This window comes from Erpetoichthys calabaricus, chromosome 5 (genome assembly GCF_900747795.2).
Source record: "Erpetoichthys calabaricus chromosome 5, fErpCal1.3, whole genome shotgun sequence".
NCBI classification, from domain to species: domain Eukaryota; kingdom Metazoa; phylum Chordata; class Cladistia; order Polypteriformes; family Polypteridae; genus Erpetoichthys; species Erpetoichthys calabaricus.
Genome location: NC_041398.2, coordinates 53426605 through 53440689, shown reverse-complemented (window position 1 = coordinate 53440689; position 14085 = coordinate 53426605). Strand labels below are relative to the sequence as shown.

The 14085-nt window shown below is 41.7% G+C and overlaps 1 protein-coding gene across 1 annotated transcript in view; it reads left to right on the top strand.

Annotated features, from left to right (window-relative positions):
* Window positions 1–275: 275 nt before the first annotated feature.
* LOC114652745 (matrix metalloproteinase-21-like) overlaps window positions 276–14085 on the top strand; it is a 47289-nt gene continuing 33479 nt past the window's right edge. The window contains exons 1-2 of the mRNA XM_028803062.2: window positions 276–454; window positions 4511–5228. Of these exons, the coding sequence (XP_028658895.2) occupies window positions 308–454; window positions 4511–5228 (865 nt within the window). The 5' untranslated portion in view covers window positions 276–307. The remainder of the gene's footprint in view (window positions 455–4510; window positions 5229–14085) is intronic.

Genomic DNA, 14085 nt, shown 5'->3' with positions numbered 1-14085 from the left:
AGACAAAAATCATTCCTTTGGGTTTTATTCTGAACAAATAATTGAGAAAAAGCATCGCCCTTGCTGGCAGGCAGCATAGTCCAGTGATTCACTGAATGACCTCGAGCAAATCACTTACCTTTTTGGCATGGAATAGTGCTCATTATAAGAAGGTAAATCATAGCATAGTATTCTCATACATGCTAAATCAAATGAAAATGCTATATAGAATTTACTTGCTTATAGTCTCAGTGATTTTTGATTTTATTTGACTACAGGACAAAAGACAGTACAACTTTGTTGATAATTAAATTTGCCAAAGGGAGAGATGGTCTGCTTAGGATATTTGTTAAGCCAGGTACTGTTGCTGGTCCTGGTGGATGCTGAGAAGCTTCATCACAACAGGGATTTCTCTGATATCCAGCAGTTCTCCAACAATCAAGCAAGGCCTATCCAAACTCTTCTGTCTGCTAAGGTAAGCACATTCAATAATTAATATATAGACTCGTAACATCAGGGAAATGTTTAGCACTGCTACCTCACATATGAAGTGTCAACTTTTAAATACCAAAGATAGTCATTGTTTCAGTGTGGGGTTTTTCTCCAGATACTCTGATTTTCTTTACATCCCCAACGATGTTCAATTTAGGTTAATTGACAATTGAAAAATGGCCCCAGTGTCTGCTGTTTGTGACTTGAAATGGATTGGTGCTGTTTAATGCACAGACGTTTTTAAAAAGACAAAATAAAATGTTGGGTTATTTCATTAAAACAGTCATGATACTTAGCTTATATAATGCACTAGTGAGACCACATCTGGAGTATTGCGTACTGTTCTGGCCACCTCACTGCAAGGAAGGCATAGCAGGGCTTGAAGCTACGCAGAGGAGAACAACCAGTTGCATCCCAGGACTTAAGGGCATGGCCTACTCTCACAGACACAGAGAAATAAAACCTGTTTAATCTTAAGTAGAGGAGACTGTTTCAGGACCTATTCCAGGTATTTAAAATTCTCACAGGCACTGATAAAGTTGATCCACCAACATTCTTTCAGTTTAATGGTGAATCACATACTCGTGGACATCAGTGGAAATTAAGGGGAAGTGCATTTAGGACTAAAGCCAGGAAGCTTTACTTTACGCAAATAGTTTTGGAACTCTGAAACAAACTACAGAGACATGAAATTGAAGCAGAAACCCTGACTATCTTTAAGAAGAATCTGGTGGAGATATTGGGACAGGTTAGCTATTAGCTAAACCTAGCATAGGTTTTGCTAAAAGGGCTTGATGGACTGAATGACCGCCTCTCATTTGTCAGATTTTGTACTTATCTACAACTCCTTATGAACTTTGACCTCATATACTGCATATAATTTGCTTATGAAATATTATTCATTTATATACTCTGTCCCTGTGACCCTGTAGCTAGGATATAGCAGGTTGAATAATGGATGGATGGATGGATATACTCTGTATATAGGACTGAAGGCACGAAGCACATCTTTATGTAGAGTTGTGAGAATCAGAAACAAATCTACCAAGACATGTAGTTGAAGCAGAAACCTTGACAACCTGTAAGAAGCATCTGGATGAGATATCGGGACAGCTTAGAGATTAGGTAACCCAATGAGCTTGATGGACCAAATGGTCTCCTCTGGTTTGTCACATTTCTTATATTCTTATGTTCTCACATTGTGCCCAGTGCTGCCGAGAGAAGCTCTGGCCCTCTTTGACCCTAAATTGGATTTAGTAGGTTTACGTATGCTATGTTCTGTATGTAATTGGACTTCAGGACACTCCAAGATGCTTTTTTTTCCTGTAGCTCTTCTACAATTATTCGTTTACATGTTCTAAGACAATTTTTTATTACAACATTAAAAAATGAAAATTCACTATGTACAAAAATGTATTAAATAAATTCTAGCATAATGTTAAAAAAGGACGAAGACAGCATTTTGTATTGATGCACTCAGTTAGTACAGTTTGAGCCCAACTAGGGTGTTCAATGTCCTGCAAATGAGTAAACCTGATGGGGCACATAAGACAGTGGTGTGTTTGACCAGAAGTCAAAAATTTTCAGACAATCTGAAGAACTCCTAGACAGTCTGAGTCATCTTTTGCTTTATATGTTTCAAGACAGATATAGTGGGTTCCCAGGAAAGAAAAGGAACCAAATGACCTTGTTGGAAAAATACAATGTCAAATCAGTGTGGAAGAAAGAGCATTGCTTTGGGGTGGGGGTTCTCTCTGTGAATGTCCTGGCATGACGTCTTACCTTTCTGTTGGGACCTTTGTGAGTCCTGTCCCTGTCCTCTGCCAACATTTCTGTTTGGAAACCCCCTTGTCCTCAAAGCAGTTCATCCTAGAGAGACATACTTACCGTATATACTCATGTATAAGTCGGGTCTTGAAATTCGAAAAATCTATCATAAAATCAGACCCCGACTTATATGCCCATTCAAAAATGTGACACTTAATTTTGTTGCAACAGTGCAGCTACCAATTTCTTTCACTACTTCAACAACGTTTAATTTAAAACCCGCTTCATATCTTCTTGTGATCGAACGCTCCATCGTAGATAAGGGATGCTCTTACGATAAAGGTGTATGAGGGTGTGAGATAAAAAAAAACACAAATCAGTGCAAACGTTGATTCGAAATAGTTGGGGTATTACCGTGTGGTCACGTAGGCACAATGGAAAGAGAGAGAGAGAGAGAGAGAGAGGTTAGGAGCACACGCTGATACAGCACATAGTCGCACCTACATAGAAAGAAAAGGATATATGCACCGTGGTTACTCTCTCGGGTGGGCGTTAGCATGTCATAATCTCTTGGACCAATAGCATGAGTTTTCCACATTCGACTTATATGACCGACATAAAATACCAGAAATTATAGGGTAAAATCAAGTCCCGACTTATTCACGATTGTATACGGTAAGTGTATACGGTAAGCTGCTAAATGTCAGTAGACACAAGGACTGGTTTTGAATTAATGGAAGGAGGACATCTTCATCTATTGCAGTCTATGGAATATGGTAGGGAGAAAGTCAAGCACAGGGAAAACTTTGTTGTTGCCAAGTGTATAACTCATATGGTGATGTGGTTGCAATATGCAGTTTTCATGTCTATATCTCCTTGCATTTCCAAATCCTGCTGTTAGTGTTACACAATATATCATCCACTTGCACAGTCACCTTCAGTTTACTTTATTTATTTAATTTTGTTCATCAGCCATATCACAGCTTATGAACAACACAACTCTACACACAGAATTTACAGCCAAACACCCTGCAGGGTGGGAGTTTTACCATGCTTGGATAAATGACATATTGCCAGAATTACTCATGTTGTCCTTTAGCCTCTGAGACACTTATAACTGTGCCATCTGGTGGATAGCAATGGATTTGTAACATTAGGACTATAAATAAAGATGTGTTTTATGTATAGGAAAACTACATAAATATATTAAAAAATATTATCCATCTTATATGCTAAGGTGGACTACACATTGTTTACTGTCACCATAATGGAATGTTTTAGTCTATAAAATATAGAGATCACATAGTACAAGAAACCAGTAAATGAATACATTTAAAATTGAATAAATGAAATTTGATTAATGACTGTTTCCACTGAAACAGTTTGCTTTACCTGGAGATGATGAACAGTCTTCCTTGTTGTGTCTGAAGATATTGAAATGGGCTGTATTTTAAGTGGCAGATCTGGTGATCCGTAGCAATATCAGGATATTTGTCATCTCTTGTTTAAAAAACCTCCAATACTTCTTGAGGAGGTTTGTTTATTGCTAAGTGTAGCGTGGGAGACCCAAAGTGGAATTCATATATGTTTGATATACAGTATCTTATAAATATGCAGTATTGGATATTTTCAAATCTTTCATTTTCCATTATGTGGCAACCCCTAAATGGAAGCAGCCAAAAGAAGAAGTTTGTTTTTGTTCCTGTACATTACTGTAGGGGGCGGCACAGTGGCGCTGCTGCCTCGCAGTTAGGAGACCCAGGTTCGCTTCCCCGGTCCTCCCTGCGTGGAGTTTACATGTTCTCCCCGTGTCTGTGTGGGTTTCCTCCCATAGTCCAAAGACATGCTGGTTAGGTGCATTGGCGATCCATGCTTGGTGTGTGTGTGTGTGTTCTGTGGGGGCTGGCGCCCTGCCTGGGATTTGTTCCTGCCTTGCACCCTGTGTTGGCTGGGATTGGCTCCAGCAGACCCCCGTGACCCTGTGTTAGGATATAGCATTGTTGGACAATGACTGACTGACATTACTGTAGTGTCTAACCCAGTTCACATCGTTTTTATTATTATTAATGTCTATTTTAAAAGTAAAGATATTTCTTTAAATGTTATATTCAATAAAAAATATGTGTTTAACATATTCCATTGCAACACATTTCTGCCATTTTCCAAAGTTGCTGATGTATTTCCAGAAAGAAAAAACTGTACAGAAAGGCATATAACAAGGTTTCTTTGCTTGATATAAGAAAATTACAATAATGAATTTTCCTTTCTTCAGGAATATTTATTTAAGTATGGATGGATTAAACCTGTAAACTGGGATTACCTAGAGCATGAAAAGGAACAAGATACTGTCCCTCCAGATATATTTGCGCCTTTAACAGAAGGATATGTAAAGAGCCGTAATGTAGAGAAATCATCTACCACAGAACCTACAATGGACCCAGGTTTTAGCAAGGCACTTAAACATTTCCAAGAAGTGAACAAGCTGCCAGTAACAGGCATCCTTGATGATGCCACAAAAACAGCAATGAACCGACCAAGATGTGGTGTTCCTGATTATAAAGTTTCACAAAATGACGATGACCCTGGTGACAAGGAAGAAATAAAGGCCAACTCAGCACATAATACAAGTGACAGTAATGGTGTATACAACAAGAGCACTGTGGAGGTGAATAGCACCAACATTACCAACAGCAGCGGCATTAACTTCAATCGGACACAACTTTTTCTTCAAAAACTGGTCGAGCACTCACGTAAAAAAAGAAGTAATACAGACTATATTGACAACAGCACTCCAGGCCTGGGGTTCTCTAAGCCAGTGCTGAAATGGAGACTACTTAGCGAGGGATACAGCACTAGGCTTCCACCAGATGACCAGAGGGAAACACTGAAACAAGCTTTCCGAAGATGGAGCGAGGTGATTCCCTTAAACTTTGAAGAGGACCTGAGAACCCAGGCTACTCAAATAGATATTAAGATGGGATTTGGCACTCGTAAGTATTACCTTATGTCCTTCTGACTATCCTGCATTCTTCCATCCATCCATCCATCCTCTTCCGCTAATCCAAGGTCGGGTCACGGGGGCAGCAGCTTGATAGCCAGACTTCCCTCTCTACAGCCACTTCTTCTAGCTCTTCCAGGAGAATCCCAAGGCGTTCCCAGGCCAGCTGTGAGACATAGTCCCTCCAGCGTGTCCTGGGTCTTCCCCGGGGCCTCCTCCCAGTTGGATGTGCCCAGAACACCTCACCAGGGAGGCGTCCAGGAGGCATCCTGATCAGATGCCCGAGCCACCTCATCTGACTCCTCTCGATGCGGAGGAGCAGCGGCTCTACTCTGAGCCCCTCCCGGATGACTGAGCTTCTCACCCTATCTTTAAGGGAGAGCCCAGACACCCTGCAGAGGAAACTCATTTCAGCCACTTGTATTCGCGATCTCGTTCTTTCGGTCACTACCCATAATAGCTCATGACCATAGGTGAGGGTAGGAACATAGCTCAACTGGTAAATTGAGAGCTTTGCCTTATGGCTAAGCTCCTTTTTCACCATGACAGACCGATGCAGAGCACGCATCACTGAGGACACCGCACCGATCCACCTGTTGATCTCACGCTCTATTCTTCCCTCACTCATGAACAAGACCCCGAGATACTTGAACTCCTCCACTTGAGGCAGGATCTCGCTCCCAACCCTGAGAGGGCACTCCACCCTTTTCCAGCTGAGGACCATGGCCTCGGATTTGGAGGTGCTGATTCCCATCCCAGCCGCTTCACACTCAGCTGCGAACTGATCCAGAGAGAGCTGAAGATCAGGATCAGGAAGAGTCACTGAAGAGTCCTGCATTCTAACATTTCAAAAGAATGATCAATCTGAAAGATACAAATCAAACACAGGAAATGCTTAAACACTGACTAAGTAACCCAAGAGGACTGTTGGCAGTAACCGTCCAGAAAGCTGCACCACATCACTTTCCTTAGTGAAACCTGGACAACAGGAGAAGGCCAGTTAACAAAAATCAATTTTCTGACTTTCACTTCAATGGCATTCCATTTTATTCAGTATGATGTAATCAGAAGTGTTTTAAAATATTTATAAGTTATTCCATATATACTGGCAGCATTTATCACACCCTACAGTTCTGGAGCCTCAACTGTCAGAACATCTCCACATTTATTTCAGATTAACTTCCAAAGGCTCCACAGCATAATATCAACATTTGCATCTCTGAAATTATAGTTTTTTTTTTGGTAATTGTAATTTCGATTAATTATAACATTGACAGGATCTGGAAATATTTGGTATTTTTTGTGTTGTCTTACAGGTGCAGGTTTCCCCAATTTATTTTGCCATTTGTTTGATCCCTTTCCCTTGCTTGATTTATTCCTTAGTGCTATTGTTGTCACATTTTAATGATATAATTGAGTGATTAAAGTATCGGACGTTTCTCTGTCACTGTCATAATGATTTTTCACACAATCATGGGCACAGATGCACGACGTCACAGACACCTTATCTCTCTCTATGTATATAAAATCCAATGTCTGTCTGTCTGTCTGTCTGTCCACTTTTCACGAGAGAACTACTTAATTAATTTAGTGAACATAATGAACAATCCGGTTGATTTTGTGACGTCTCTCATCACGCTAAGTATCATAGTTCGCTTGCAGTAACGATTTATTTGCGCAAATCCGAGAGAGACGCAGCGGGCTGAGGGGAAGGGGACTGGGCCTTCCTCAGTCACGTGCCATAATCGGGGCGTATCTTACATCTGCTTAGCTAGCAAACGAGTGAACTACTTATTGGATTTAGATCAGGCTTTTTCTAGAATTTGCTTGAATATTCCAGTTGATTTTGCAACTTCACTCATCATGCTAAGAATCATAGTTCACTTGCAGGAGAGATATATTCGTGCTAATCCAAGACAGAGGCTATGGGGTGAGAGGAGGGGGAAGCGTGACGTCAGGAGTGAGGAGCCAGGCAGAGCACTCCTCATTGTCCTGTTTCACTACTATGTGGGGTGGAGCCGTGGAGGATTGCTGGTTGTATATAAGCAGAAGCAGAGTATGGCATGCTGTTGTATCTTTGTTCACTACAGGGGGTGTGGTATAACGGGTCCACAGCTCACGTCAAAATGGCCAGTTTTAAATAAATAATCGCCGCACTCACGGCTTAGCAAGGGGGTGTGGTGGTGTGTGGCCAAGCGGTTCTCGGGGAATTCGTGATGTGGGTGATTCTCACTTAAGTGCACAGGTGAGGAGTCATCCGCATCTGTAATTGTTCCTGGGAGCTGTTAATCGCCGCAGCTGAACCACATCCCTGTCATAAATAGAACCACGAGGCAGCTAGCAAGGGGAAAAAAGGAGAAAGAAAACGGAGGTTGTGAGAGTAAGGAAAAAGGCAGGAAGCCGGAGGAGAAAGCCGGAGCGTGAGGAAAGAGAAAGAGAACAAGCGAGCGAGAGCTCGTAGGCAGCTGGAAGGTAAGCCCCGAGAACAGCATTTGACCGACACTCGGTGTGTCAGAAGGAAGCGGTCGCTCCAGCTGAGCGATCAGGGAGCTGGAGTGACTGGTGATGATGGATGGCTCGCCGTGGAAGACAGAGGGAGTCAGGAGGCTTGGGTGGTGAATTCTCTGGCGTGAGCATCCTGGTAGTTAGGGAAGCCAAGTCTCGATCTGGAGAGTGCAAGACCAAAGCCAGGGATCAGGAAGCCTCCAGATCAGTCATGTGGGAAGAAGGTCAGCTGCTGGTAGGACGACTCTCCTGTTGCGGGGCCCAGATGGGAAAAGCAGGGGAGCCGCCTGGTAAAAAGACACCAGGCTTTGTGTTTTTAAAGGATTGCTTCCAGCCGTTGTTTTAACCTCGGTTTAAAGGATTTTTCTTTTAGTGTGTTTTTTTTTAACCTCCACAATTTCACTTCTGTTTTTATGGATTATTTATTTAATGACTTTTGAGACACTGCACTTTATTTATTTGGATACTGCTTTGTTGTTTTGTTGTTGTTTTAATAAAAGCACTTTCCACTTTTTGCACCATCCCTTTGCTCCATTTGTTGTGCTTCACTGCCGAGCTCATTGGTGACATTACCGACGGTGTCGAATTCAAGAGCTCCCTGAAGCTGCATGGGAGAGTGGAGAGAACCCACATCATCACACGGGGATACCTTATTTGTGTTAGAATTTTATAGGGGGAAAAATTATATTTGGTACACTGACCCTGAAACTGTCTTCTTGCATGACATTTAGGGGTCACTGTTCAGGATCAGCTATTGTACAGCGCCATGGAGCAAGTGTCAGGTTAAGGGCCTTGCTCTATGGTCCAATGGAGTAGGAGTCGTTCTGATAGTAACAGAATTTGAACTGGCAGCCTTCCAGATACCAGCACACATTACAGTTTGAAAAAAAAAGCAAAATTTAAGAAAAATGCGTATGTTGTGATTTTCTATCAAAAGCTGTTAAAAAATCTCTGAACACGATCCTATCAATATTTCATTATTTAAATTAAATTAACTAAAGAGTTAAACAAAGCACATTAATTCAAACATCAAGAAAAACAAAAAATAAATATTGAGAAAACAGAAAAACAAATGTGAAATTTGAAAAATGCACAAATTTTTAAATAATACATGAAAAAGGTAAAGAACAAAAAGTGAGTAACAATAAGCAAATGATAAATTACCAAGTAAAGTTCTCAGTCCAAATCTTTGAAATCTAACAATAGGAAGCAAAAAATTCCAAAAACCAGGCATCCAAAATATAAAACTCAGAGGCCACAAATCCTAATTGAATAGAAGCAGAAGAACAAAGTATGCGTTGACCATGACAAAGGGTGGAGTTGTTGCAGGTTTTTTCAGACATGAGAGTACATTGGGGGTTTCTAGTTCCCTTAATGGGTGCTGAGTGTGTTGATATACATATTTAACATCAAAGAGCAGCGAGAGGGTGGGGTACTCCTTGGGAGTTAGAGTTCATTTATATTGATATATAAAATTGATGAGCCTTGTCTCCTTGAGGTATCAAGCATGTTGATATACATATATAACATCAAAGAGCAGGGGTGAGGGGGGCCAAAGGGCCACCATGGGGTATCAAGCCCATTTATATACAGTATGTGTATAAAAGCAACTTAATTGGATAAATACATAAAAATAAATAAAAAACAGATGAAAAGATCATGGGTTCCACACAACAGATCAGGAGCTTAGGTCTCCGCCACTGACAGTACTAAATAATAACTCTTCAAATAGGGAAATGCTAAGGATTCTCCCAGACTGCTGCACACTTGAGTGTTTGGGAGGCCATGTCTCATGAATTCAACTAATGATAAGGAAAAAAAAAATAGGTATTAATAGACAATTAGCTAAAAGAAAAGAATTAAAAGAGCGTAGTGGTAGTGCTGCTGTCTCGTGGCAAGGAGACCAGTGTTTGTGCCTGGGTGCTCCCTGCATGAAGTTTTCACATTCTCCATTCTCATGTGGGATTCTACTGGGTGCTTCAGTTTCCTCTGACATTCCAAAGACATGCAGGTTAAGTGAATTGCTGTTGTTAGACGGTCCCTAGTGTGTGTGTGTGTGTGTGTTTGCATTGGGCTAGACTGGTGACCTGTCCTGGTGTTATTCCTGCCTTGTGCCCGACGGTTGCTGGGATGGACTCGAGCTGTCCCACGACCATGAATAAGCAAGTTGGAATGGATTGAAAACAACATTACATTATTCTGAGGGAAGACATCTAAATACAAATACAAACTGAGGGTGGAATGTTACAAAAAAAATTACTAAAAATCAGATACACAGTGAAGCACAGTTCTAAAATTTTATATTGCCTTTTGTTTAAGCTTAGAGGGGTTCCTCATCACTCAGTGGATGGTGTCACACCAAATGACCACTAAATTAAGGGTTTATTGCTATTGGTCTTGGTGTGGTCCTAGTTTTGAGATTGGTTTAATCAAGAGGCTGAAATGTTGATAATAATTACTGACTTCAACCTTTCTTTTTATTTTTAAATAGGAAATGTATGTTATAGGCATACCTTATCTGTAGAACTGAAAATTGAGAGTATACTATGGCGGTGCAACAAAAAAAAAAAATATTATAACAAGTATGGTCACAGTTTAACTTTGTATTTTGAATTCAGTCTTGATTAATCATGGGAATAAACTTAAGATTATCCTATAACAGATTTTACATTTTGGGTAAGAACTGGTAAAGCTAGATGATTTATTATGAGGGATGTTCAGTTCACAAGGTTAACAAAGCAAAGCATCATGGTGATTGAGAAAAAAGAGTTAGTAAAACTCAAATTCATAAAACAGGCTTTTCAGGCTTGCAGTTGGCAAAATTCTGTCTGTAAATTGTATGTGTCTGAGATGGAATCAGAGATCAACATGGCTGGTAGAAAATAACAAAGCATGGTATGGGAGATTTTTGAATACAATATTGAAGGCATTCATTCTAAGCACATTGTCTTGGAGCTGGAAATGTTGTGTGCTGTAGACATGTAAAAAATCCTCAAGCCTTGAATTTCATTACAAATTAGCCCATTCAGAGCAAGAAAAGGAAAAGATGAAAAGTGTCAACAGTCAGTGCTCATTTGTTCAGCACAAATGTCATAGAAAATATTTAAAAAATTATAAAATTGTATAAAATTGTACATACTCACTATCTGGTTTTGATTCTGCTTGTTTTTATCAGACAAAAAGAAAACCCGATAGTAAACCATGTAGTAAGCTTCCACTAACATTAAACTCGTATCCAAATGTGTTAAGTGTATAGTTCTGTCTAAACCAAAACTAAACTCCACACCATAATTACTAAAACTAAAACTGAAACTAATAGATATAAAAATAAAATATCTTTGTGAAATAAAAACTAAATTAAAAATACACAATGAAGGAAAACTAAACTGAATTTCCAAGTAAGGTCAGAAAAAATATAGAAATAAAAACTAATATAAAAAAGCAAAACTTTTTGTTTTCAATACCAATATTGTGAAATTCCACGATGTGTAATACCTATTTGATGATACATCAAAAACAGAAATTCCATTCAATAGCTTTTTATTAAAAGTGCCTCTATTATTCAAATTGGTTAAAAAACAAAACTTTCTAAGCAGTATATTTTAACAAACGAGTGAAATTGATTCAAATTTCAAATGTCACAATCCCCCCTGAGCTGTAGTTGTCCAAATCTATCCCTTCTTTATAGCATTTGTCTCAACTTCAAGGCTCCCTGTGTGAAATCAAATTTTCTACTTTGACATTGATCCACTATTTCAGAATTACTATAAAACAGCCATTGTTGTGCTATCTTCAGACTATCTTAAAAGTGTGATCAGACTTATTTCTTAGCCTGTGTGCTAATCTAGAATTAGAAAATTAACAGGACTGATGCCACCTTTAGTCTGTGAATTTGTAACTGGTGGACTGCACTACTGTTGCCAAAGTACCCTTCAAATATATAGCATACAACATAGGAGCAGTGGCGAAGTTTGTCACATTGTAGGGTTATACTATGGTACATTAGCTTGCTTTCGAAGGCCAAAGTTAGCTCTTGTAGATTCATATCCAGCAATGAAGTATGCTATTTTGCCCATTCCGCTGACCGTGTGTCTCTGCAATTATGCGTTTCTGGTAACACAGTACATGTCTTATTATTAAAATTTTTTATTTTTCTAATGTATTGAGGATTTGTTCTGTTCTGTGCATTGTATTGTATTGACCCCCTTCTTTTGACATCCACTGCACGCCCAACCTACCTGGAAAGGGGTCTCTCTTTGAACTGCCTTTCCCAACGTTTCTTCCATTTTTCCCTACAAGGTTTTTTTTTTTGGGAGTTTTTCCTTGTCTTCTTAGAGAGTCAAGGCTGGGGGGCTGTCAAGAGGCAGGGCCTGTTAAAGCCCATTGCGGCACTTCCTGTGTGATTTTGGGCTATACAAAAATAAACTGTATTGTAAACTGTATAATAAGGGGGTGCGCTTTGTGCTTTGAAGCACTAATAAATTGTGTTTTGGTAGTAACAAATGCAGCAGATTATGTAATTGCCAGTACAAACAAGTCAAAAAGCCACTTATCTGAAACTTGCTTCAACTTTTACATGCTATGACTGTTGAAGCAGCTGCCATGCCAGTATGCAGTTTTCCCCCATATCCCACAGTCCTATGCAAAACTGTAGATGCAGGCGAGGCTCCCCCACTACCCTGGACTCTATTTGTAAGTGGGTGGATGCCAGGATGGACATCTATAGAAGTGCAAACTGAAAACAGAGAATAAATGTAAAACCTCTTGTTCCTTTTAATTGACTATGTTCATCCATCCATCCATCCTCTTCCGCTTATCTGAGGATGGGTCGCGGAGGCAGCAGCTTGAGCAGAGATGCCCAGACTTCCCTCTCCCTGGCCACTTCTTCTAGCTCTTCCGGGAGAATCCCGAGGCATTCCCAGGCCAGCCGGGAGACATAGTCCCTCTAGCGTCTCCTGGGTCTTCCCCGGGGCCTCCTCCCGGTTGGACATGCCCGGAACACCTCACCAGGGAGGCGTCCAGGAGGCATCCTGATCAGATGCCCGAGCCACCTCATCTGACTCCTCTCGATGCGGAGGAGAAGCGGCTTTACTCTGAGCCCCTCCCGGATGACTGAGCTTCTCACCCTATCTTTAAGGGAGAGCCCAGACACCCTGCGGAGGACTCATTTCAGCCGCTTGTATTCGCGATCTCGTTCTTTCGGTCACTACCCATAGCTCATGACCATAGGTGAGGGTAGGAACATAGATCGACTGGTAAATTGAGAGCTTGCCTTATGGCTCAGCTCCTTTTTCACCATGACAGACCGATGCAGAGCCTGCATCACTGCGGACGCCGCACCGATCCGCCTGTCGATCTCACGCTCGATTCTTCCCTCACTCGTGAACAAGACCCCGAGATACTTGAACTCCTCCACTTGGGGCAGGATCTCGCTCCCAACCCTGAGAGGGTACTCCACCCTTTTCCGGCTGAGGACCATGGTCTTGGATTTGGAGGTGCTGATTCCCATCCCAGCCGCTTCACACTCAGCTGCGAACCGATCCAGAGAGAGCTGAAGATCACGGCCTGATGAAGCAAACAGGACAACATCATCTGCAAAAAGCAATCCTGAGTCCACCAAGCCGGACCCCCTCAACACCCTGGCTGCGCCTAGAAATTCTGTCCATAAAAGTTATGAACAGAATCGGTGACAAAGGGCAGCCCTGGCGGAGTCCAACTCTCACTGGAAACGGGTTCGACTTACTGCCGGCAATGCGGACCAAGCTCCGACACCGATCGTACAGGGACCAAACAGCTCTTATCAGGGGGTCTGTTACCCCATACTCTCGGAGCAACCCCCAAAGGATTCCCCGAGGGACACAGTCGAACGCCTTTTCCAAGTCCACAAAACACATGTAGACTGGTTGGGCGAACTCTCATGCACCCTCCAGGACCCTGCTAAGGGTGTAGAGCTGGTCCACTGTTCCCGCGACCAGGATGAAAACCACACTGTTCCTCCTGAATCCGAGGTTCGACTATCCGACGGACCCTTCTCTCCAGAATCCCCGAATAGACTTTTCCAGGGAGGCTGAGTAGTGTGATCCCTCTGTAGTTGGAACACACCCTCCGGTTCCCCTTCTTAAACAGGGGGACCACCACCCCAGTCTGCCAATCCAGAGGCACTGTCCCTGATGTCCATGCGATGTTGCAGAGACGTGTCAACCAAGACAGCCCTACAACATCCACAGCCTTAAGGAACTCCAGGCGTATCTCATCCAGCCCCGGGGCCCTGCCACCAAGGAGTTTTTTGACCCACCTCGGTGACCTCAGTCCCAGAGATGGGGGGAGCCCACCTCCGAGTCCCC